Source organism: Melanostigma gelatinosum, assembly GCF_949748355.1.
Source record: "Melanostigma gelatinosum genome assembly, chromosome: 9".
Taxonomy (NCBI): Eukaryota; Metazoa; Chordata; class Actinopteri; order Perciformes; family Zoarcidae; genus Melanostigma; species Melanostigma gelatinosum.
Window position 1 is genome coordinate 26,732,534 of NC_136642.1, and position 27,780 is coordinate 26,760,313.

Consider the following 27,780-nt stretch of genomic DNA (forward strand, 5'->3'; position numbering starts at 1 on the left):
TTATGGTAGAAAATCAAAATGCTGCAGAATGTATATCAGGTGGTTCTAACGTCTTGCCAATCAAATACTGTATCAGATGTCAAAGCAGCAGACTTTCCTTGTCCCCGATTAAATATGTCCAACGGTATCATGCTTCTCACTGTACAATCATATTCATCATGTGGCAGTCATCAATGGGTCTGCGTCTGTCTTTACTGCAAGATACCAAACGTGAGAGAAAAGACACATCTAGAGAATGGCTTTGCATATTAGTCTGTGAACGCTAACAGGACTTTATTTCAGGGCCAAGCTGTGCTCCGCATTGTGAACCCAACCCTGTCGTCTCTCCTCCAACAAGGAGACCTCTTCACAACATCTCCATCTCTCACAGTGCAAAAGGTTACACACACTGGGAGGATGTGAGAGCTGTTTCCATCCTACTCATTCTTTCCCCCTTTTAACAGACAGCCCATTTGAGCTGAATCCACGTTGTGTTGCTGTGGTTTAGCTCTATAATGAAGCATCTATTTGAAGAAAGAGATCGGTCTGATGGAGAAACGGGCCAACAGGATCCACAATAAGGCTTAGTAGTGTAGTAACCAGCTCTGTGTGACTGCGTGTGTCAGACGAGTGTTAGCTGCCGTTGCTGATAATGACAGAGGTGCCTTTATGTCCCGGGGTCTGCTCTGCCGGGATGCGGAGGTGAGGGCTGACGTCGTAGAGGGTGGGGCCCGTGCTGGTGGAGGTTCAGTAGCCCCGGAGGCTCTCTGGGTCATAGAGGTTCTCCAGAGCGTAGCCCGTCAGGGAGTAGGCTTTATGCTTGTCCAAGTAGGGCCGCGGATGGGTGTGGGGGGGGTAGAGGGCCGAGGCGGGGGAAGCCGAGCACGGACCCGGCCGACCAAACGGGTGGTGCAATGGCAGAGAAAGGGGGGATGGGTCCGTCTGGAGGTAGTCTTTGGGCTTATGGTGGTGCTCAGGACTTGGACTGCTGAGTCTGGACAGGGAGGCTGGACTAGGAGCAGGGCTGATCACCTGACTCAAACCTCGACACACAACGGTCTGCAGCGGCTCCTGCGTATACTCAGGGGTGAAGCATTGTCCAAGGCCCTTGGGCAGCCCGTTGGCCGGCCCCAGCGGGCCCTTGCGCAGCTGAAATCGACTTTCTTCTTCCTTGATCATCTGCTGAGTGGCCCGGATTAGAGTCTCGATCTTGCTGGGTTCCTGCGGGCTACACCGGTACTGGTCAGCCTGGTACCGATCCCCCGAGTCACTGGCTGAGCCTCCATCTGGAGAGCTGACCACGCTGTCCTCGTCCCAGTGGCCCCGGCCTGCAGGAGGACACGATGCCAACAGTCAAAAGATTCCATACTTAAACGCTGTTTCAACATAAACATTATAGACTGGAGTTTCAAGTCCTGTTCAACTTTTGACCAATTTGTTGCTGCTTCTAAAAGGTTTACACTTGAATTGTAATTCCTGTTGGTTTTCAAGATTCGTTACCAAGTTGGTGGTGTACAATTTATTATTTTAGTACTAAATAACACTTCAGTAAATTTATATCTATTTGCTTATTTGTTACATGTTGTTGTAGATAAAAGAAGGATCCCAGTTATCGGATTAGTACTCGGTATCAGTCCTGAAAAAGTCGGATCAATGCGTCCCGAGTCACGATAGACTGTAACTCCCGGAGTCTCCCGGCAACCTCTCGTGGCAGTGAAGACTTGCTCCGTGTTAACTCAGAGGTACTTTTCTTCAGCTTACATGGTTAACACAAATACCAAAATGACAGTCTGGGTTTGAGCCTTCTGTGTGCGTGATGTGGGTCAGAAGCCGTGGCCCCAATCTCATTGAAAACTAGGGGTGTAACGGTTCACAAAATTCACGGTTCGGTACGTTTCGGTACAGTAGACAACTATAAATGCAGAGAAATGTACTTGATTTTAAAATATATTTATTCATTACAACTAACATCATAAAGTTATTCTTTGACTTTGAACAATGATGGCACTATACCTGAGTGACCCATCTTCTGCTTACCAACACATAAGCATAAAAAACAAAAACTGCTCCTTAATGTTATGTAGTGTTGTTACTTACATCTTGCTTACATCTTGTATTGTTACTTACATCTTGCAAAAGAGATTTTTAATCTCAATGGGACTACCTGGTTAAATAAAGGTTTAAAAAAAAATAAATAAAAATAAAAAACAATTTTATTTTTTTTTATTCAAATGTTTTGTTCGGTTCGGCACGCATGACGAACCGACCAAAACGTTTAAAACGAATAAAAAAAAACGAAAAAAAACGAACGGTTCAATACGAATACGCGTATCGTTACACCCCTATTGAAAACATTAACAGCTGTCGAGATACGGTAAATGATTGCAACTGCACTTTGTGTCATCAGCCCTTCTACCGTACGTCCTGGGCTCATAGGTGCGGAAGCTGGAAGTCACTGGACGTGTTGAGCAACTTAGGCTTGAGGTCTTGCAAACTGGATCAAATCTCTAGAAGATCGAGACTTCCATATTCAAAGGAAAAACACATGCTCTCAATTAAAGGAGTAGAAAAGATAGAGAGCAACACCGTGTCGCTTCAGGACTTTTCTGGTATCAACATATGAGGACATGACATGAGGCACAACAGCAGCACAGAATGCATTCAGACTGTTTACTGTATTGAGACGACAGACTTCACGGGAAGCACCTTTAATCTATCTCTCAGGGGCCCTGGATTAAAGACTATCAGCACAGAGTACTGGCTGCTGGCAGTTTCAGTCTAAAAGTGTCACGGCGTTCATACAGTTGGGTCTCTACAGGGGACACTGCCCAGGTCTTAGTCCTCACCATTGTAGCTGTGGACGGCTGTGATGTGCGGTGCACTGCTGTCACATCCCTCGTGGTTCTCCGAGGAGCTTTTGCTCAGCGGCAGGACGGACCGGGCGGTGCCCCACCACCTGTCCCTGCCAGGGGGAGGAGCTCCTAGGAAATAGCGGCCTGCCTCACATCGGCCCCGCTCACAGCTCTGACCTTGACCGTGTGCGTGGAGCTGTGCGTGGAGCTGTCCGTAGCCGTCGCTGGCGCTGTGATGATGCTCTTCGGACAAGCTGTAGCAGAGCGTGCGGGGGTCGGGGACCTGCCTGTACACACAGGAGGCCTCCAGGCCCTCGCTCTGCTCCAGCAGCTGAGGGGAGGCGGAGTCTGTGAGGGGGCTGCTGCCCCACGGACTGTCCTGGTCCGACTCTGAGCGCTCCGTCTGGAAACTAGGATACTGCACAGAGAAAAGTGTGTAGGGAGACAATAATATATATTATAGAAAGCCTCTATAACAAATAATCTGAGCACCTTCTCATCATTCATAGAATGAATGTATTCATTCAAGTATTATTAGGCTTCTTGTTTTAATGTTAGCATTCTTTCTACTTCCACTGGTTCCCTAGACAGAGCTAGTCATCCTACAACATCTTCCAAACCGGTTAGCTCTGCATACTTACTGGCTATCAAAAGTTCCCAGGACAAGGCCACACTCTGTGTCAAATTTGGGACAGTTGAGATAGCGGTTATCTCAACTAACTAAAACTAGTTGCACATAGTTTTCCTGTGAAATGAGGGTTTATTCCCAACATCACGAGTGCTCTCTACTGTGGTGCATTCAGGGTTGCTGTGGCAACAGGATCAGTAAGCTAGACATCCCTTTTCAGAGCTACATCCTCCAGTTCTTAGAACTGGAGGTGTTTCCAGGCTGTACAGGATAGAAAGCTCCAGAACCACCTCGACTGACTCCTTTCACTGTTGGAAGACCACACAGCTCATGAGGAGGAACCTCATGTGGGCTGCATTCTGTCATGACACAAATGAAGTGCTTTAGATAATCTGGCTAACCTGTCATACTTGTTCCCAGATCTCATCAATGTTATCATAACCGATAGAAATGACAGACAAAACTACAAAAACAACAGCCAAGTCTGTCATACAGGTACCTCACCTGAGGAACTTAAAATTGCCAAAACAAGGCATCATACCTGAATGAGTAAGCGCTACAACAGGAGATGCTACTGACATATGTAGTGCATCGTGGTGAGGCTTAATGACAGTGACAATGACAGTGACAATGACAGCTTAAGACATTCAATCCTCACCTGAGTGTATGGCGAGAGCCGAGCTTTGGTCTTGGGCCGGGAGACTCTGCTCTTGGGAGTTCTGCAGTTCTCCGTAAGGCTGGCGGTGCTGCTGCTGTAGGGGAAGGAGGCCTTGGACGAGGCCTGGTCCAGAGAAAGCTGCAGGCCTTTATACTCCGTCTCCCTAAAGACAAAAGCATAAGTCCATGCGGTGCATTCACAGTACTATTATTTATGTTTTTCATTTGCATGTCATAGATTTAATACGCTCCATAATTACACCAGGAGGGATCCCAGCTGCCTGGAAAGGCTGTTTATTAAAGAACACAAACAGCCCATGTGTACCTGCGTGTTTGGGTTTTCTCTTGGCGCAGAAACCATTAACATCTGTTTAGCAATTAGAGCCTCATCATGGTGCTGAGAGGGCAGTGGGTTTGTGTTCCTGTGTGTGTGGGAGTGGTGGGGGTGTGCTGAGGGGGCTGGAGCGGCTGTTGGGATGCTTGTTTTACCAGAAGGATTGCAGCAAGGCCTTCAACAAACACTCTACAGCGGGAGAGCTGTCCAATCAAATACACGGGGAGATTAAAGGCTATGTCTGGCTAAATCAGGCCCAGAGGAGAAGCTGGGATGTCTCACTCCGGGGAAATGAGAATTGATTTCCTGCTAAAGTGTTCTACAGATCTCACCACGTACGACCAGTTAATTTTGAGAACAGGTTTAGTTGAGACAAACTGTGACAAATGTTGGACCTTAGTGCTGCATTCGACACCATTGACCATCACATCCTGTTGCAGAGACTAGAACATTTGATTGGCATCAAAGGAACCACACTAAGCTGGTTCAAGTCCTATTTGTCAGATCCATCTCAGTTTGTAAACGATGACACATCGATGAACACCAACGATATTATGGGGGTGGGTCGCGGCTTGTCATTAAGGGGTGATGGTGGGTCCCGCAGCCAGACCAGTTGAGAACCACTGATATAGATCAAGCCAGATGAAATCAACCAGCTCGCTAAACTTCAAGCATGCCTTAAGGACATAAAAACCTGGATGACCTGCAACTTCCTGATGGTAAACTCAGACAAAAGTGAAGTTATTTTACTAGGCCCAGAACACCTCCGACATCAGTTAACTAATGATATCGTTCCTCTAGATCAGGGGTGTCAAACTCATTTTCACTCTGGGCCACATCAGCATCACGGTCGCCCTCAAAGGGCCGGTTGTAACTGTAAGACTGTATAACTAACTTCTCCCTAACATATTGTTAAATAACTCTCTCTGCATTTGATTATTGTTTATTTAAGTGTACAAATATTGTACATGCAGTTATAGAAATGAAAAATGATATTTAAACACATTTCTGTTATTATAACATAAATCATTTTAATTGAGGGTTAAGAAACCCACATGACTCTATCAAAGATCAAACTATTAAAGAAAATAACAAAGACAAATATCAAACACAAGTTCTGACATTAACTTTGTTCAAAGCTGTTTGTGTCACCTCTCTGCATCACTAATGTTCCTCCCTGTCGTCGTCCTGTGCATGGCAGCTTCATCCAAGAGCTGCTCACTGAGAGTCAGGTCTGATGAACATGATAGATGATGTATCCGTGTTGTCTGTGCTTTCATCAACAGTTCATTACAAACACAAGTACCTGCTCGTCTCTTAGCTAGCTGTGTTGTTAGATTGCTGCTAGTTCATCAACTCGGTCTGCGATGGTGTTTCTTCACAAACTGACATTTGTAAAAGTCTGTATCTGGTCGGAGCACTGCTCACATACCTTTAGCATGCACTGGGCTGTAGCTGTGTAAATATATTCTGCTGTGATTGCAGTCTGCCTTTTAATTCTTGGACAATTTGATGTTTTTCTTGGAGGCTAAATTTAGCTCCGTGTTTGGTGTCAAAATGCCGACGTGAATTGTATCCTTCATGACCGACACGCCTTTTTCTCCTTGAAGCACAAACATGTATTCACTTTCCCATCTTTCATTACATTTTCTTCCCTCTGAATCAATTTTTCTCTTCGTGGACATTTTGGGATTATTTGTCGATCTTTTTCAATCGTTGGAAAACCTCTTTTCGGGCTGTTGCCTCTCCTGTCCACCTGTTGTGATAGTTTTAATGTCGGTACACAGACAACATGCTATCTCATCATTTCAACTTTCTATCTCATAATTTCGACCATGGGGATACTTTTATTTTCAAGTCTAACTTTTAATTATTTTTACCAAAAAAAAAGAAAAGGTTTTTTTTATTATTTCTTTTTTTCTTTTTTTTCTTTTTCTTTTTCTTTTGCTGGCGGATTCGCGGGGCGGATTCGGCCCGAGGGCCTTGAGTTTGACACATGTGCTCTAGATGTCATTGCCCTGGCATCCAGCAGCACCGTAAAGAATCTTGGAGTTACCTTTGATCAGGATTTGTCTTTTAACTCTCAGATAAAACTAATTTCTAGGACTGCCTTTTTTCACCTACGTAATATTTCAAAAATCAGGCACATCCTATCTCAAAGCGATGCAGAGAAATTAGTTCATACATTTGTTACCTCTAGACTAGATTACTGCAATTCCTTATTTTCAGGCTGCTCTAATAAGTCTCTTAAATCTCTCCAGCTGATTCAGAATGCTGCAGCTTGTGTACTAACAAGAACTAAGAAAAGAGATCATATTACTCCTGTATGAGCTTCTCTGCACTGGCTCCCTGTAAAATCTAGAATAGAATTTAAAATCCTTTTACTTACCTACAAAGCCCGAATTGGTCAGGCTCCATCATATCTTAAAGAGCTTATAGTACCATACTGCCCTACTAGAGAGCTGCGATCCAGTGATTCAGGGTTACTTGTGGTTCCTAGAGTCTTAAAAAGTAGGATGGCAGCCAGATATAGTTCGGACTGGTTCAGGTTTATAGTTCGGGCTGGATCAGGTTTATAGTTAGGGCTGGCTCAGGTATATAGTTAGGACTGGCTCAGGTTTCTAGTTAGGACTGGTTCAGGTTTCTAGTTAGGGCTGGCTCAGGTTTATAGTTAGGGCTGGATCAGGTATATAGTTAGGACTGGTTCAGGTTTATAGTTAGGACTGGCTCAGGTTTATAGTTAGGACTGGCTCAGGTTTCTAGTTAGGGCTGGATCAGGTTTATAGTTAGGACTGGTTCAGGTTTCTAGTTAGGGCTGGTTCAGGTTTCTAGTTAGGGCTGGCTCAGGTATATAGTTCGGACTGGCTCAGGTATATAGTTCGGACTGGCTCAGGTTTATAGTTAGGGCTGGATCAGGTTTATAGTTCGGGCTGGTTCAGGTATATAGTTAGGACTGGCTCAGGTTTATAGTTAGGGCTGGTTCAGGTTTGTAGTTAGGACTGGTTCAGGTTTCTAGTGTAATGATAAAAAATCTGTCCCATTAATCTGATGGGCAGAGGCCTGATGTGCGCTTATGGCATCTGTTTGGCATCATCCCCTGACGGACTGAAAGTGACTAGACACAGAGCCATACAACACATGATGCAGATGGCTGCTCCTGTTCCACTTCATGTTTATCAGTGGTGGATTCCTGTGAAGGAAGCCACACGACTGGTTCAAGACGTTGACACTCGTGTCTCGCCTCATGCAGAATGCATGAATCCAGAACATCTCCACTGCACCTCCTATGTCTCTGAGGGTGCAGATGAATCCTATGAGGATACGTTTTTTGAAGGCATCAATGATGCGATTGTTTGTTCTACCTTGTTTTGGTCAACATACAAATCTGCTGTTTCTGTGTCTCTCTCTCCCACACAGAAAGAACTATTTCGAGTGGCAGACTCGTCTCCTCACATCTCGCTGTCCAAGGGTCGAACTGACCAATGGCGAGATCTGGGACCGTTCGTGGCACAATGTGAAGCGCTCACTGACTGGGAATCAACAAATGAGCCACTCGTGTTACGCTCAAAGTCGACTGGGTACCATCGTGGTTTTTGTGTTCTCCTGACGGCAGCTTCACGTTCTGTCTATGTTTTTTATGAACATAACAACAAAGCTAAAACGTTCGTCTCTAACGCTGTCTCTATTTCTCCCGCTCTTGCCTCTGTTCCACAGACAATCTGGGCGGCGCACAAATATGAAGTGGGTTTGATCAAGAACTGCCAACCGGTCGTCATTACTCCACGCTCTGACTTCCGACCCCACAAACACCAATATCCTCTGCGACAGGAGGCCATTGACGGTATTACACCAGTGTTTGAATCACTCCTGAAAGCAGGAGTGATCGTTCCATGTCCGGATTCGCCAGTACGAACACCAATTTTTCCTGTGAAAAAGATCAGAGACAAAGACAAACCCACTGAGTGCCGTTTTGTGCAGGATCTGAAAGCAGTAAATGCTTCAGTCCACGCACGCGCCTCGAATGTGCCTAATCCATATACTATTCTAGCTCAGATTCCACCTGATGCTAAATGGTTTTCTGTTGTTGACCTGTCAAATGCTTTTTTCAGTGTCCCAGTCGACAAAGATTCTCAATTTTGGTTCGCCTTTAACTTCAATGGGAAACCTTACACCTTCACACGGCTGTGTCAGGGGTATACAGAATCACCAACAATCTACAATGACGCTCTTAGGGAAAGTTTAGAAAGTCTAACTCTCTCACCAGGCTCTGCCCTACTTCAGTATGTCGACGACTGCCTTATCGCAGCTCCTACTCAGGCACAGTGTCAGAAGGATACATTAAAGCTGCTACAGCACCTAGCACAGGAAGGCCACAAGGCCAGTCTCTCAAAGTTAGTTTGTAACACAAAACGTGCATTTTCTTGGCCATGACATTTCAGGAAAAGGTAAGACTCTCTCCCCCAAAAGAATCGCTTCAATTATTTCGTTGCCTCAACCAAACACTAAAAAACAGATGATGTCCTTTCTAGGAATGTGTTCATACTGTCGGTCTTTCATACCTAACTACTCACAAATGGAACAGCCATTGTCATCTTTGATCCACAGTAAAAATCTCACAGCACATGACAAAATAATTTGGACAAAAGAAGGCCATGACGCTTTCACACAAATGAAATGTGCTTTGCAAACTCCTCCTACTCTAGGGTTGCCAGATCCGCATAAGCCGTTCACTCAAACAGTAGATGAAAGACAGAGCTGCATGACTTCCGTGTTGCTATAATCTCATGGCGACAAACTCAGACCAGTTGCGTATTTCTCCGCAAAACTCGATCCAGTCGCTGCTGGCCTGCCACAATGTTTGCGTGCTGTGGCCGCGTGCGAAAGAGCGCTCGCAGCATCACGTGACATTGTCGGTTACGCGCCGCTGACACTGCTCGTACCTCACTCAGTCTCTTTGATCCTCCTCGAACAAAAGTCCTCTCATCTCTCTGCAGCGTGATATTTGCGTTATCACACATGTCTCCTAGACATGCCGAACGTAACTGTCAAACGCTGTACTAACCTTAACCCTGCATCGTTACTTCCTATTCCTGGGGATGGTGAGGAGCACAACTGTTTGGCTGAGCTCCAAGCTCAGTGCACTCCTCGTCCTGACCTGTTGGACACTCCGCTGGCCAACAGCGAGATGGTAATGTATGTAGACGGATCAGCCTCTCGCGATCCTCAGACTGGTACTAATCTTGTGGGGTTTGCTGTTGTTTCTGACTCTGATGTGCTGTGTTCAGGTTCCCTACCATGTCACCTCTCAGCCCAGGCAGCTGAGCTCATTGCACTCACTAAAGCATGTAAACTCGCTAAAGGTAAGACCGTTACTATCCACACTGACTCTCGTTACGCCTTCGGCGTTGTGCACTTTTGGCGCTTTGTGGAAACATCGCAAATTCCTGAAGTCTGACGGTAAGCCTGTCCTTCATCACACTCTCATTGCTGAGCTGTTGGAGGCCATTCTTTTGCCTACAGCCATTGCAGTATGTAAGTGTGCAGCACACACTAATCAGACTGATGACGTACCAACAGGAAATGCACGAGCAGATGCGGCTGCCAAAGCTGCTGCTCTGTCCCCACTTCCTCTGCTCTCGCGTTTTCATGCGTGCAAGTTCCTTCTTCTCTTATAGCACTGCAAACTCTCTCCACTCCGGAAGAGCGACGGCTGTGGTCTAGTTCAGGTTGTACTTACACAGATGGACTTTGGGTGGGACCTGATGCTAAGCCATGTCTGCCTAAGCACTATTTCAATCATTATGCTAAGTTGACACATGGGTTAGACCACGTGTCAAAAGGAGGAATGTTGAGCGCATTAAATGAAACGTGGTTCACAAAGGGGTTCACCTCATATGCACAAAAATGTTGTTCTGCATGTGTAACCTGTTCTACTCACAATGTAGGCAGGCCTGTAGCGGTGTCCAGCCAAGCTGCACATCCGCCTCCAACACGGCCTTTTGAACACATTATGATGGACTTTGTTGAGCTCTCTCCATCTGAAGGTAAGAAACACTGTCTTGTGATGGTGGACATGTGGTCAAAGTGGGTTGAAGTTTTTCTATCAAGCAAACAGACCGCTGCAACAGTGGCAAAGGCATTGATTTCGGAAATCATTCCTCATTCCTACTAAAATATCAAGTGACAACGGTTCTCATTTTGTAAACCAGGCCATTACAGAACTAAGCGCCTATTTGGGTGTCGACTTAAGAACACACTGTGCTTACCATCCTGCCAGTGGTGGCGCTGTTGAACGAGAGAACGGTACCCTCAAAACAAAGTTAGCAAAATGTTGTGCTGACACTGGGTTACCATGGACAAAAGCCCTGCCTCTAGTGCTGATGTACATGCGTATGAGGAAACGAACACGCAGCAATCTGAGTCCTTTTGAGATATTGTTTGGTTTTCCTCCTCATGTAGGCACGGAAGCACCCACGGCACCGCTCCCATCCACCGCCTTATGCGAACATGAAATGTTAACATATTGTGCACAACTGTCCTCTGCTCTATCTAACATACGACAACAGGTGGCAGCTGCCCTCCCGAGGCGAGCGGAGGGACCGCTCCACAACCTGAAACCCGGTGACTTCGTAGTGGTGAAAGATTTCAGACGGAAGAACTGGAGAGCACAGCGCTGGTTGGGCCCGTTCCAGATCCTCCTCATCACCCACATGGCAGTAAAGGTAGCTGAGAGAGCCACTTGGGTCCACGCGTCACACTGCAAAAAGGTTCCAGACCCAGGAGAAGCTTCAGGTGAGCAAACACCTGCATCAAGTGTCAGCCAAAAGGCACCACCGAAAGAACCAACGCGGCAGGGACAAGCAGTGATTCACGGACGGGATCACAACGGGCAGTGGCCGACAGACACGTCGTGATCTGTGCTAACTGTCTACAACTCATCAATACCACGAGGGAAAAGAAAAGGACAACAACCCGCTACCCATCACAACCTCAACGTGTTCCTGAGAAGCAGGGCTCGTAACGGCCCTTTCATCATGAAGCATGATCTAGCTAGGAACAGACCTCTCAAGACAGATGCAGAATAATCCTCTGGGGTCTGTTGAGACAAAGGCAGTCCACCCTTTGTTCTCTAGTTAGTATTTTAACATTTTTTTATTATGTTAATTGTGGTTATGGTATAACCAAAAGAGTGGAGTGTAATGATAAAAAATGTTTTAACCTCCTCATCATATTTTCTGTGAGACATATTGCTGTTTAGAAAGTTCATTTGTACAGGCGTCTGGATGTCTGAACACATTGACCTATTTGGTCTGGTACAAGGGTCACTTTTCTATCTTAGTCGGGACAAACAGCCGACGTGTTCTTTCTCTATATCAGCTGCTTCTGGTTAGACTAAACATTTCTGCCGTAGTCTCCTGTGTTTTATCTGTTCCTCTCTGCCGGCCGGTATAAATATCTTGTTTTGATTCTGTGTCTTTAGAGCATATTCACAGTTCACTGCAATACGTGGTTGTGTTTTGTGTTCTCTGTTTGCAAACATTAAATTGACTTTTTGAAACTTTGATCATTCATCAAGACTCTGTTTTTATGGTAAACACTTTGGATAAAACCAACTTCACTCCTGAACTTGTCAAGGAAATATTCCACAACACTAGTTAGGGCTGGCTCAGGTTTATGGTTAGGGCTGGCTCAGGTTTGCCTTGGAAATATAATTTCCCAGAGCATCAGTTCTTCAAAATGCATGTTTAGTCCAACAACCAGTCCATTACCACGTCTTCAGTCCACCATCATACAGGACAGAGAAAAGCTGATAATCCTCACAGTGCACAAGCTTAAGTCAGACAATGTTCTGCATATCTGTTTGAAAAATTCCAATTGAGTGTTTATTTGTTTCAGCTCTAGCCTATTATGTATATGTACGAGTGCCCATTGGTTCATGCAAACATTGATTCAGAACCACACAGTGATGATACTGTGTGAGTGGATTCCATTGATTTAATAGAAAGAAATGGTTGCAATGTAAAGCATTGGTCCCCAACGTTTTTTATCATACACCCCTTGAAATGAAACGTTTAGAGGCCTGATGAGGTAAAATGACCAAGAAGAACAGATAAGAGAGAAGTCAAATGGTCTGTCTTATCCTGTTAATTATTTCGCGATTTCTTCTGTGACACGTTGAGGAGTCCCACCTCCGAGGCTGACCACTAGTGCTCTACATGACTTAATGTAAAAGATAGATAGATAGATAGATGTACACTTTATTCATCCCCAGGGGGAAGAGCAACACATAGAGCCCTATTCTCTTTCTTTGTCTGTCCTTTGTCCCACGTATCACGCAAAACAGAAAAGGAAGCATGCTGGCTCATTCCGTACAGTAGGGCTGCACAGTTGATCAAATGTTCATCGTAATTTTGGCTTCCTACAATAAAATGATCATGGTTGAGTGTTGTGTTTGAAATGCTCCTCTCAGAGAAAACTGCTGTATATCAAATCAAGCGCTTCCTAAACTAACAGCCGGGGGACAGGGGACATGGAGATGTTTGGGCTTCACTGTTGGGGAGCTGTCATGCTGCTGTGTGAGCAGAAGTCCAGAGTAGAAGACTAATATACTGTCGATAGCCAAAGGAAAATGCACTGAATTCAGGTGAAGAAGAACTTTATTTGAAGTCTTATTTTGATGCAAAGATGTGTCAATTAGCAGGAATGTAACGGGACATGAAAGGGAAAGCAGTGCTGTTTATTTCATTTTGGGTTTTGATGAAAGATCATTCTGGAAGATTGTTATTGTGATGCAAAGGGGTGGATAGCATGGAAGTGAAAGCAGTGCTCTGCTGATTTAAATGTGAAATGAATAATCGCAATACATGATCGTGATCTCAATATTGACCAAAATAATGGTGATTATCACCCTCAGCTACAGCACCCATCAATTAGATGGCCATAAACACAGAGCTGCTGTGGATGTGATGTAGGAGGGAGCTGCTCTTTATGGGCCGATTCATTCACACGCTCACTTGTACATCTGTGAAATATGCACATCAGGGGTAATAGAAAAATTAGATAATGGGCAGTAAACAGTATCCCTCAGTTATTAATAAGAGCGTAATGATTACAGTTTGATTTTATTGGAAGGGATTGAAAAGTAGCAGCTTGTGACGAAGATTTTAGAGGCGACCCAGTGCTGTCGGACTGTTTTCGATAAGCTTCAGTGCCTGCTTCAGTCTTAGATAAACTCCACCAGAGAGGCCTCCACAGGTAACAGCCAGCACATGAGCACACTTAGCAAACTAAGGGCTCAGCCACAGAGCAGCAATGTCAGAAGAAAGAGCGGGAGACTTCTGCTTCTCCTCAAATAAATCATCATCACCCTTCCTTTGTTTCAAACTCACAACAATAAAGAGTAAAAAACTGAATATGACTTCAAAACTTTCTTCATTGTCAGATTTTGCAAACATATATCATATCATACTTCCAATTAACCGCCCGTTAATTGCTTCACAGCAACTGTTTGCTTTAATCTCGAGGACCAACACTCATTGTCTTCTCAACGCTCACACTGACAGTATAAGAGAGAACTGAGCTCACCTCTGATCCACGTGTGCGGAGGACTCCCCAACATTCTCAGCTATTCTAGTGATAAACAACCGATAGTGAGTTTGTGTCAAAGACTTTTACATGTTTCCAGTTCCAACACTCAAACTTGACATAACTGGGATGTGTCTATACGCTGCTGTTAGGTCAAAAGGGCTGGATGGTCAGCAGTGGGCGTCTTCCATGCATCCATCACTTCTCTTTAATTTTTTCAAAAGGGGTCACACCCTGGACATGTTTCAGCCTTCATAACCATGCTGCCGTCACTGTACGGCCAAAGAAGACAACGTAAAACAACAAAAACAACAACTTGTTGGTGTGACTCTCGATACGTTCTGACTTCTCTACACTGTCGGTGACGTTCCAACCAAAGCCTGTTGGCTCCTCCTGAAGACTCATCTTAGAAAAGGACCCAGATATAATCTTTCTTTATTCTATAAGCTCACTCGTTTCCTAACACAGAGGACACTAGTTTAAAAGCAATGTTACTCAGACAGGAGGACAGAGTACACCTGTTGGGCACATTTGGTGCTCTGTCAAAATAAGAGCATTACCATGTGAGAAGTAACAGTGGCTCAGCTCATCAATGGAGATGGAGATTTGTTGGATTTGTTTGTATTGAATGATTTGACCAGAACATGTCATTAGTCTGCAATCAATCTGTAAAGGGGGGAGGGAGAACCTCCAAAGTAAATACCTAAAATACTAACAGCTGTGTTCACGTCCGTTCAGCCACTGGGCTTAGAAAACGAGAAGACTCCTCGGCTCTGATTGGTTGATTTTCTTCAGGTGTGGTGGATCCTTTCAAATGCCATGAGGACCAGTAAAAGGAGTCAGAGGAACATGATGAAAACAGACTGTCTCTCTCATGTTCTTCTGTCAGTGGATACAGGGACCGTTTGAACAAATCGGTTAAAAAAGTTATTCGTATTAAAGTTTCTAACTGTAGCTGTCGCTCACTAGATCGCCAACCGTATGTGAATATATCACTGCAAACAGTTGAGACAGCTCCTTGTGTCACACACTCTGTTAGTGACCGTGACGGTCAAGTTGTCAGACACAGAGACAGATACTCACGTGAGAACATAGTTGACACTGACGATGCAGTGAGGTCGAGATGAGCGGCTGTTGTGTACAATGGTTGCATAACTCTGAACCCAGACCCAGCCACCTGGCTTGGCCAAGAAACGGTAGTACTTAGTAGTGACCTGACCTTTGACCAGTACTAGAACAAGAGGGGAAAGGAATTACAGCAGAGGATTACTGGGGGCAAAACAAATGTATATCATAGCATTTACTAAATGACACATGTGAATGACTGAAATGGTTCTGTCAATAGGTGTAAGAACAGCTTCATATGAATGTATGTATCTATTGCCTAATGGTTTAAAGAATAATATGAGGTAATGTTGCATATGAACATCACATGACCTGGCCTAACACAAGATAACATCATATCACACAACTAGGAAATATGAAGTAACATCATATAGTGAACATAATACACTATCGAGTGCTGCAGGAATGGATCCTAAAACCAGCATGTTTGCCCTTCGTCTCAAACTCAACAGGCTGTTCTTAATAGGTCCTTGGTTCGAGACCTTCAATAAGGTCTGTGACCTGAACAGGTGGGAAATGTATACAATTCAAATGATAATCCTCCCACAGTTCCTCTTCCTGTTTCAGACAATTCCAATTGCTGCAGTAAAATGGAACCAGGAACCCGAACCCTAACCCTAACCCTAACCCAGGAACCATGCTAACTTCTGGGTTGGCCTGAAACAAACCATGTCATCCGTGTCGCACTCTATGACATTGTATCATGCTGTGTCTGCTCTGGAACAGTGTGTGTGTGTAGAGAGAGATTTTGTAGTAAGGTAAAACAAACCTAACTCACACAAGTGATGAGCACATCGCAGATGGAAGGAGTCACAGCTGTGGACGTGGTGATAGAGAGTCTTCTCAATGAGATCCTGAGGCTCGTAGCCCGTCAGCTCTGCAACCCTGAGCAACACACACACACACACACACACATTCACAGGGTTCACTAAGCCTTCCCACTTTTACACACACGAACCACACGCACAACATATGTAACACACAAACAAGCAGAAGAAATCTCAGCCAGACCACAGACCACTGTCACACAGAACGTACCGTGAGTCCAGGAAGATGAGCTTCATGTCCAGGCTGGCTCTGAACATGAACATGTTGCTGTGCAGTTTGATCTCCGTGACGGCACTGGGCGGCAGCGAGTGGCCGACAGCCACCAGCCCCACGTTCTGATAGCAGCCGTCAAACGGAGACATGTCCAGGCTGTACTGACGGATCTTCAGGTAGCCACTACAGTGGATCACCTGGACCAGGAGTTGACAGACGGATCAATCCATACAGCTTTACTGTTGCCCTTTAGCGTTTGATCTGCCACTATTAGTAATTCATCAATGAACATGAATGACTACCAAGTTCTGTTCCTGTTCTTCCTTTTTAAAAAGACATTCTCAGCCTTAGTTTTACTCCAGTAGGAAATAAGTTACGGGTTCTTTGTGTGAAGTATGTCACTCTGAACCAAACATACAACACATCCACAGCATTGTGAACCCAGACACTACTCTGCATCTTGTGTTCTGCTTCCCTGTGATGCTAGTTTGTCCCCTGGAGTGGAGAGGCCCATCTGTGTTTCAAAGGTTGTCATGTAGGAGAAAGAGGGACTCGATGAGTGTGTGGGCATTTTGTCATCTTTTTGAAAAAGGGAAATGGAAAATTGAACATGGCTTCAGAGTTCGATACATTTTTCTGCTTTAGTAACTCTAGGACCACTTCCCTGCACGTGAGCTTTAAACTATATCACACAGTCTGTATCAGCAGACAAACGGTTCAACCTTGAGGCCAACGTGGAGAATTCCTGCTCACATAAATGAAAAAGGTTTGAACATCTACAGTTCCATGACAAGTGAGAAAACTCCATGTGCTGCTGAGGATCATGTGAAACCATCAGAGGCTCTGGATCCAAGAAGAAGAAGAATCATCTCCTAGTGTCCATGAGCCCTGTCAACATGCTATGGATATTATGTCTCCAGAGGATGAACCCTCATGATGTTGGTGACTTAACCTTTCAACTTGTCAACGCCATTAGGTAAAATATTCCATTTTTATAGAAATAAATGACAATGAAATTTCAACAGGCTTGTTGCTCTGAAATTGACTTGTCACATGCATGCTCCCTAGAGGGTGATCCCTCTGCAGTCTGGAGACACTACTAGCACCACCTCCAGGACAACATGTGACACACAAGAAAGCATGTCATCTTAGCAGAAAAGTGCAATGAATCCTGTTTGCTGAGGATGACCTCGTTGTATGTTGGTCAATGGAATGGACTTGTATAGCTCTCTTCTAGTCTTCTGACCACTGAAATCACAAGACAGGTGCACAGCCCTCCTACCTTGTAGCCTCCACAGGTCAGACCAGCATTTCTTTTAGCAAGGACACATTTCATTCTCAGAAAGAAGGAGCGTTCCATCTCATACTCTGCAGAGTTAAAAGACACGCATGTCATTATGCTGCTTGATGGGTCCTTGTCATATGCAGAGCAACACGCCTGGGGGGTCGCTTACCGTGGATGAAGTGTGAGTGGTAAGGCTGGTGTGCTGTGAGGACGGCTGTCATTTCATCGTGGTCTGCTGGATGGATGTATTCATAAATGCTGTTTCCAGTCAGCTCTACCTGTTGAAATGAACATTCCCCTCAGAACTGTGACTCATCAACACACCAAGGCAAGGCAAGGCAAGGCAAGTTTATTTGTATAGCACATTTCAACAACAAGGTAATTCAAAGTGCTTCACATAAAACCATTAAAAGCATCAAAACAGAAGGCAAAAGAAAAGGAGATTTAAAAACAATTAAGAACATTCATTAAAACATTAAAAAACTGTAAGAAATAAAATGCAGTTGTAAAATGCAGAAATGCAGGAAATTGATTAATATATTAATTGAATGTGGTTCAATTAAAGGCAGCAGCAAACAGAAAAGTCTTCAATCTTGATTTAAATGAGCTGAGGGTCTCAGCAGACCTGCAGCTTTCTGGGACTTTGTTCCAGATATGTGGAGCAGAACAACTGAACGCTGCTTCTCCATGTTTAGTTCTGACTCTGGGAACAGAAAGTAGACCGGTCCCAGACGACCTGAGGGGTCGGGATGGTTCATAAGGTAGCAGCAGATCAGAGATGTATTTTGGCCCTGAACCATTCAGTGCTTTGTAAACCAACAGCAGGATTTTAAAGTAAATTCTTTGTTGGACAGGAAGCCAGTGCAAAGACATCAGAACTGGAGTGATGTGATCCACCCTCCTGGTCTTAGTGAGGACTCGAGCTGTAGCTTTCTGACGGACTTTTTACAGAGACCTGTAAACACACCGTTACAGTAGTCCAGTCTGCTGAAGATAAATGCGTGGACACGTTTTTCCAAATCCTGTTGAGACATAAGTCCTCTAATCCTTGATATATTCTTCAGGTGATAGTAGGCTGATTTTGTAATTGTCTTGATATGGCTGTTCAGGTTGAGGTCTGAATCCATAACTACACCTAGATTTCTGGCTTGGTTTGTGGGTTTTAACATCAGTGACTGAAGCTGAGCGGTGATTTTCAATTGTTCGTCCTTGGTACCAAAAACAATTACTTCTGTTTTATCTTTGTTTAATTGAAGAAAATTCTGGCACATCCAGTTGTTGATTTGTTCAATGCAGTTACCCAGCCCTTGTATGGGATTATAGTCCCCTGGTGACATAGTTATGTAGATTTGTGTGTCGTCTGCATAATTATGATAACACACTTTGTTGTTTTCCATAATCTGAGCTAGTGGAAGCATGTAGATGTTGAACAGAAGAGGCCCCATTATTGAACCTTGGGGAACACCACATGTAATTTTAGTCAGCTCTGATGTGTAATCAGCTACAGACACAAAGTATTCTGGGTCCTTCAAGTAGGATTCAAACCAGTTAAGTGCTGTGCCAGAGAGTCCCACCCAGATGTTTAGTCTTTCTAGGAGTATGGCATGGTCGACCGTGTCGAATGCAGCACTGAGATCCAGTCACACTAAGACTGAACTTCTGCCATTGTCTATGTTTAAGTGGATGTCGTTGAAAACCTTAACAAGAGCAGTTTCAGCACTGTAGTGCTGTCGAAAGCCTGACTGGAAAACATCAAAGCAGTTATTTATGACCAAGAAGTTGGTCAGCTGTTGGAAAACCGCTTTTTCAATTATTTTTCTTAAAAATGGGAGGTTTGATATTGGCCTATAATTTTTCATTGCTGCAGAGTCTAAACTAGCCTTCTTTAGGAGCGGTTTAATAACTGCAGTTTTTAGGGCTTGTGGGAAGACACCTGAGAGAAGGGATGTGTTTACAATTTGTAAAAGATCAGTGGTCATGCAGTTTGAAATATTTTTGAAAAAGTGTGTTGGTAGAATATCCAAGCAGCAGGAGGATGACTTCAGATGTTGTATAATGAGGACATCGCACACAGTTCGTCAAACCAACCTGCGACAGGCCCAGGTGGACCGATGCTGTTTCTGAAATGTACATTATTTTACCATCCGGAGCAACCACGAAGATGAAGCCATCTAATGTCTGAAAGAAACAGCAACAACAAATATGAATATATATTTAATATCAACAAAGGGCAGAAAATAATGATCCTTTAATAAAATCAATGTTATTGTGTTGAGTCCATTTCCATGGATAACGTGTATAAACTATCCTGTCTAATTCTTATGATTACATCATCAAACTGTCACAGCAGACTGATTGTTGTAACAACATCATGAAGAATGTTTGAAGACATGAAATGAACAAAAATAACAATGTAGCTCTGAAGGAACAGCTGAAGTACACAGTTCATAGCAGTTGATACGGTCAGCTCACACTAATGCTGCCTGCTACTACAGCCCTGCAGTACAACATGGACTTCCTCCACCTTAGCTAGGTGTAGCCTACCTAAACTACTAGCAGGTCAGAGGAAGACTATACTATGATCAGCATTTGTAATATTAACTGATAAATGGAGTCTCTGGAGAAATGAAGCGCTGATTTAAGCAGCAGCGTGTTCCCTAGCTGCTAGCTTGTAGCTCTAGCCCCCTCTTGTAGCTACCATGAAGAGAACTGGATGCAGTCATTGTGCATGAAGCAAAATACAAATCTTCAGCGTCCATGGGCCCATAGAGCATGCTCGAGTGTTTCCTTTCACCCCGCTTCCAAACCCTGGCTCCAGCCTCGGTCTCATTCACAGGAACACAGGAAGGAAAACAACTCTGGATTCAGCTTTTAGAACCCAATGATTTAAATAATATAATAATGTTCAAGTGTTCGTACTGGGAAGTTGACTCTCTTTAATAAAAATGGTCCACTAAGTTACAGATGTCTCTTTTCAATGTAAGTCTATGGGGGAAAGTCTTTCTGGGCTGGCGTCACGTGACAGACCTGGGACCTGTAATTCCACCGTTTGGCCACTGTGTAAAATCTGCTTCAAAGCCCGGTGCTCTTCCTGGGGCATTGGTAGCCACTTGTCCTTACTCTGTAGTGGTCTTTGGACTTTGGACTTTGGTCTTTGGACAGCACACAGTCATATTCATCAGCTGACCTACAACCCGAGATGACTATCCTGTAGACCTGTTTGAAAGCATGTAGCCTCGTGGTTTGGAACGTTTGACAGTCCTGTAGACCTGATGGCTTACATGTAGCTCAGTTTGGATCCCATCTATGTCTGTGTGACCAGAGCAAGCCAACCTGTGGTCTCTGTGGTTCTCTGTGGTCTCTGTGGCCAGCCTGCAGCCCTGTAGGCCTGTAGACCTGAAGCCTTGTAGCCCTGCAGCCCTGTAGCCCTGTAGGCTTGTAGGCCTGCAGTCCTGTAGCCCCGTAGCCCTGCAGCCCTGTAGGCCTGTAGCCCTGTAGGCTTGTAGCCCTGCAACCCTGTAGCCCCGTAGCCCTGCAGCCCTGTAGGCTTGTAGCCCTGCAGCCCTGTAGGCCTGTAGCCCTGTAGGCTTGTAGCCCTGCAGCCCTGTAGCCCCGTAGCCCTGCAGCCCTGTAGGCTTGTAGCCCTGCAGCCCTGTAGGCTTGGAGCCCTGCAGCCCTGTAGCCCTGCAGCCCTGTAGGCCTGTAGCCCTGTAGAATTGTAGCCCTGTAGCCCCGTAGCCCTGCAGCCCTGTAGGCTTGTAGCCTGCAGCCCTGTAGGCTTGTAGCCTGCAGCCCTGTAGGCTTGTAGGCCTGCAGCCCTGTAGGCTTGTAGCCCTGCAGTCCTGTAGCCCTGTAGCCCTGCAGCCCTGTAGGCTTGTAGCCCTGCAGTCCTGTAGGCCTGCATCCCTGTAGGCTTGTAGCCCTGCAGGCCTGTAGGCCTGCAGCCCTGTAGGCTTGGAGCCCTGCAGCCCTGTAGCCCTGCAGCCCTGTAGGCCTGTAGCCCTGTAGCCCCGTAGCCCTGCAGCCCTGCAGCCCTGTAGGCTTGTAGCCCTGCAGTCCTGCTCCACTGTGTTGCTGCTGATGTTCGAGCGGCTTTAGGACAGACTGAGGCTCTGTGCGTGACCAGGAATGTGTTCAGCTCATTTCACTCTTAGAGCACAAGAATGACGGCAGCAGGAGGCAGACGACACTAAACCACACTCACTCTCACACACACACACACACTCACACAACACACACACAACACCCCCCCCCCCCCCCCCCCACACACACACACACACACAGTCTAGCTATAATAATAATAAAAACATACATTTCTTGTCAGGGCAAATGTTACAAAGGGCTCAGCATGTTCTAATGCTTCTTCTACTGAACATTTCACTGTAAGTGACCAGAGCCCAGAGCCTACATCTTTTCTTCCAGTTGTTTTGAAAGTGCAGAGCTGAGAACAAGCAGTGTTCACTGTTCACCTGTAAGAGATGGGCGCCCAGTTCCTGGTTGACTCCATCCACAGAGCTGCGGCTCACATGACCCCAGGACCCCCCGAGGCCTGCAAACAAATCACATGCACGGGAAGACATCAAGACACTAGATGTGAGAGTTTACAATGAGGGGAAACAATGCAGAGAGGGTTAGCCTGTATGTCTGCTGTTAACAAGAGCAGTAGATTCATGATTAGTCCTTTTATTGTCAGGGCATTATCACTACAAAAGATGAGGCTTTAATTACAGAAAAACAAACACTGGTAAGACACTGATTTTACACACTGAGGCCCTTTTTCATTTATTATTTAGCACACAATTATTGAATATCATTTTAACACAGTTAACTGCATCATATGATCAAAAAGAGAAACATTGGGTCAATAACAAGAATAAAAGATTAACACAGTTTTTGTGTCAATTTAATACAAACATAAATCCTACAAACTGTATCTACTGTATAATGTAAATAAATAATAAACATGCATATATATGCATATCCATATGCTGTATACATTAAATGTATTTATTTGTACTATTTATATTGTTTGCAACTTACAAAAACACATATTTTGTATTTTTGTTGATGTTACTGGTCATTGGTGGTGTTTCTCTCTCTATATATAAATATGTAGACATACATATTTATATATATATATTAGGGGTGTAACGGTTCACAAAACTCACGGTTGGGTTCGGTACGATACAGTGGAGCCACGGTTCGGTACGTTTCGGTACAGTAGAAAACTATAAATGCCAGAGAAATGTACTTGATTTTAAAATATATTTATTCATTACAACTAACATCATGAAGTTATTCTTTGACTTTGAACAATGATGGAACTATACCTGAGTGACCCATCTTCTGGGGTGTCTTCTTAGCAACACATAAGCATCAAAAACAAAAACTGCTCCTTAATGTTATGTAGTATTGTTACTTACATCTTGCAAAAGAGATTTTTAATCTCAATGGGACGACCTGTTAAATAAAGGTTTTTAAATTTATATATATATATTTTTTATTCAAACGTATTCATGCATACCGAACCGTGAGCCTCGTACCAAACGGTTCAATACGAATACGCGTATTGTTACACCCCTAATATATATATATATATATATATATATATATATAATAGACATTATGTATATATGTATCCTGTCTTTATTTGTCCAGATTCGTTGCCCTTGTTATTTGTATTAAACAATAAAGCTCTTGTCCCGCGCAGCTAGCAGCTTATTATAAATACCTTGCCGCGTGTTTCACAGATGTGTACAGTAGAACCAGCACCAGTGTAAAGTCAGCCCGCTGTGTTGATGGGCAGCTCTAGAAATTAATCGAGTTATTGTAAATGTAGCATTAAAATATATGCGGGGAAATAAGCCGTGAGACGGCGCGAGGCACGGAGCCACGCAGACGGAGCGCACCGGAGCCGTTCACGTGCACATCCCGCCGACTCGCGCTTCATACGGGGCTCATATGGACTTCACGTCGGTATAAAGCGACCCGATGAGATGAGCCCATCAAGCAGCCACATGGAGGAACATGATGGCTCATAAGCCGGGCCTACATATAAAGACAGGGCCTAATAACGAGTGTATATGATGTCATCAGCTGGCTCTCACGCGCCCGTAATGCTTCAATTAGGCCTCCATAATAATTATAATAGACCAAATCATTATAATAATTATTAGTTGTTATTGAAAAAGTGCTGTGATTGTGAAAAAAACGAGTCAATGAATTCCCAACCGGAAGAAACGAAAACATACAATAAATACAAATGCCGTTCATATGCAGCTTATATTGGATTGGTTAAAAAAAACTCAAACGACAGAAAATGAAAAGCATGTTGCTGCAAATAACCAGCGACACAAATAACCAGCGGCACGCAGCACATGTAGCTATGTCTGGAGCGTGCTTCACAGCAGCGCTGTTATAGAGAATAGTGAGGCTACAGTGATATACATCTATACATCTATGATGTCCATACATCCATTATCACAGGCAGGAGGGTTCTGCTGCCTGTAAACCCAATAAAACGCGCGTGTGTTGATGACGTGAGGGACTTTTATTGTGAAGTTGGTTTGCAGGCTGCAGGAGTCAGCAGTCTGCACATATTCCTCTATTAATATACATCCACACAACATGTTACTCACTAATCATTTTCATTACGCCATTATCTCCATTATGTCATTTACCAACAAGCCTACCTCGAATGGTTATTATTGTGTTTTTAATCATTATTGTTGTTGTCATTATTGAGCATCGTTATTAGAAGTGTCCGCTTGTTATACGTGATTATACGCATGGACGCACAGTGAGGCGGGTACATTAAGAAGGAGAACGTTCAATTAAACACATTCTTTTTCATATCAATATCTACATATATAGATATCGATGTGAAAAATTATAGATATAGATCTATAGACATATACACACATACGAAATTCATTTGGAAGAAACGTGTTCAAATAACTAAATTATATAAATACATTTAGTAAATCGATCACAATTTGAGAGCATAAATAATTTGCACAATTAATTCAACATTGAAAAATCCGTTCAGGTCAGCAGTGGCATATAATTACAATCATTAAAGTTAACACATTGTAAAACATAATTCAAATGTAATGATAATAATTATATTGATCAAAATTAAAGCATTTGTGTTGATTGAAAATAAGTCTAAAGAGTAACAGTGAGGTGAGATTCTGACGTGTTGAGAACATGATGCAAACAAAAAGCTCCGCGTGGACGAAGTCCCGTCATAGAACAGCAGCCACACAGTCCCGTCCAACCGGAGGAACCGTGAGCTGGAGTTATGATTTGAGTTTTTGTATAAATGACTGTAATACACAGTACAAGCTCTCTGGAGGGATCCAGATGTGTGTGTGTGGGGCGTCATGTAATTTAACCCATGGACAACATGAGGTCAAGAATCACACTAGTGACCACTCTGAGTGTACTAACCCACCCCACCCCCCCCCCCCTCCCACTGCTTTAAACCAGCAGAAGGGTTTAACACAACCTGCTGCCTGTGAGCTACATGCTCCTTCAATAATTCTGAGAGCTTGTTGCCACTGTGAAGCAGCAGACATCTTCCTGAAGCTCTGCAGACACAGAACACATTCATGCAGACACTCTGTACCATGGATCTCGCTCTGCAGTACAGGAGAGAAGAAGAGTGGACCATCACAATGTCCTGACTAGGGAATCTGATCTGCCTGTGGCCCCCAGACCCCCAGACCCCAGCCATCAGTCCAATCCATCCGGATTCTACACCAAATATTTCAGCTCATGTTCCGGTCTGTTTTTGGAATCCTGCTGTGGTCCAATCATAAGAAGTCTCTTTCAACAAGCCTACATGGTGTTGTGTGCGTTACATGTGGAACCTGCAGTATTTCTATCTCACTTTCTCTCTTCACCCAGCCATGTAAATAATAATACTTTGATTTCAAGCTGATTGGAGATGATCAAATAACTGGATCCACCTGCCTCACAGTCCGTGTTGTGTGTATTTGCAGTAATATCTGGTTATATTTTTATAGTGGAGATATAAAAGAGATTGTCATGAATATAAAAGTATAATACAACTATCCAGCTGATCCTTCTTCCCTGTGTTTGTTACCTCTAAGTTGACTGTGGTAATATAATGAATCATGTCATCGTGTTCATCACAGATTTAGAGTAAGAACACAGGTGCTTGTCATGCGTCCTGGTTCCTTTGTCCTCTACTGTTACAAGGAGCTCCATATGTGGAGGATCACACGCGCATGCACTAATATCCGCGGCTCTGCAGCAGTCACGCAGGATGGAGCCTCATCTCATCTGCAAGCAGCGGCCGTCATGGGCCCCGGACGGGCGGACGGACGGAGGGACGGACACAGGAGACTTCTGCTGCTGCCTCCATAAATGAACTGACTCATGTATATATAATATATACTGTATTATGAGACAGATACTACTGCCACTCCAGGGAGAGATGTTTTAATACCACGCGATCAGGACAGATGTAATAAAAAAGACATTATTCAAAATGTTTCTATTTCCTTTAATAACGCTATTTCAGGGATTAAGCGCAGCCTCCCGACAGCTCTTATTCATGCACAGACTACTGTACCGCGGCTGTGTTTGATAGCTAAGTCACATTTAAACCGGAGAGAAACTTTTCATTTATTTAAACTGATGAAAAAAACTGTTAAGTTACAAATTACCATCTAAGAAATTACTTTTAGCCACTTATTAAAAAGGACAACGGGAAATAAAATGATTTAGTGTTCAAACCGAATTATTTAAAATAAAGAAAATACTGAAGAAAAAGCATGCAGATGCTACTATTACTATATAGCCTGTGATAATGAAATATCAACCATATGTATAGGAATAAGATCAGCAGCTTATTTTCACATTGATTCATATAATTGTATCTATAATTATATATACAATATGACACCGTAGTAATTATTATGTTCTTGTTTATATCATTTTGATCTTGTGCTTGTATTTCGATGAAGGCCAAAGGTTCTTCTTTTTGTTGCATTGTTAATAATGCTCATGAGTTATGCTCTGTATATAATAATGCTCATGAGTTATGCTCTGTATATAATAATGCTCATGAGTTATGCTCTGTATAGAATAATGCTCATGAGTTATGCTCTGTATATAATAATGCTCATGAGTTATGCTCTGTATAGAATAATGCTCATGAGTTATGCTCTGTATAGAATAATGCTCATGAGTTATGCTCTGTATAGAATAATGCTCATGAGTTATGCTCTGTATAGAATAATGCTCATGAGTTATGCTCTGTATATAATAATGCTCATGAGTTATGCTCTGTATAGAATAATGCTCATGAGTTATGCTCTGTATAGAATAATGCTCATGAGTTATGCTCTGTATAGAATAATGCTCATGAGTTATGCTCTGTATAGAATAATGCTCATGAGTTATGCTCTGTATAGAATAATGCTCATGAGTTATGCTCTGTATAGAATAATGCTCATGAGTTATGCTCTGTATAGAATAATGCTCATGAGTTATGCTCTGTATAGAATAATGCTCATGAGTTATGCTCTGTATAGAATAATGCTCATGAGTTATGCTCTGTATAGAATAATGCTCATGAGTTATGCTCTGTATAGAATAATGCTCATGAGTTATGCTCTGTATAGAATAATGCTCATGAGTTATGCTCTGTATAGAATAATGCTCATGAGTTATGCTCTGTATAGAATAATGCTCATGAGTTATGCTCTGTATAGAATAATGCTCATGAGTTATGCTCTGTATAGAATAATGCTCATGAGTTATGCTCTGTATAGAATAATGCTCATGAGTTATGCTCTGTATAGAATAATGCTCATGAGTTATGCTCTGTATAGAATAATGCTCATGAGTTATGCTCTGTATAGAATAATGCTCATGAGTTATGCTCTGTATAGAATAATGCTCATGAGTTATGCTCTGTATAGAATAATGCTCATGAGTTAGGCTCTCTCACCTTCAGGAAACACCACTCTCATCTTCAGGTAGCTCGTGGTCAGCCGGATGATGGACGCTTTGTCCAGCTGGGAGGTGATGGCGGACGGAAGCGGCAACAGTTTGGCCAGTTCATAAAACTCACTGTTCTCCTTCTCCCGCCGGGTCCGCGCGGCGTTCTTCGACTTCTCCTTCATGGTGTCGCCTCTGCTCGTCCACTGTCGGTCCCGCTGCGCTCACTCAGTGTCCAGGTGTCTCATATCCGTCTCCACGCATAGAACTAGATGTGTCCCTCTGGTCCACCTAAAATCCACAGCTGTCGGCGCGTGAA

At 43.8% G+C, this 27,780-nt stretch overlaps 1 protein-coding gene across 1 annotated transcript; it reads right to left on the reverse strand.

Annotated features, from left to right (window-relative positions):
• Positions 1–726: 726 nt before the first annotated feature.
• On the reverse strand, positions 727–27,646 carry sim1a (SIM bHLH transcription factor 1a; the record flags this gene model as incomplete). Its single annotated transcript, XM_079274757.1, has 11 exons — positions 727–1,307; positions 2,826–3,249; positions 4,118–4,280; positions 15,119–15,266; positions 15,939–16,045; positions 16,199–16,398; positions 17,484–17,569; positions 17,656–17,764; positions 19,575–19,664; positions 21,956–22,035; positions 27,472–27,646. The coding sequence occupies 11 exons, from the start codon at positions 27,644–27,646 to the stop codon at positions 727–729; spliced, it is 2,163 nt and encodes a 720-aa protein (XP_079130883.1).
• Positions 27,647–27,780: the final 134 nt, after the last annotated feature.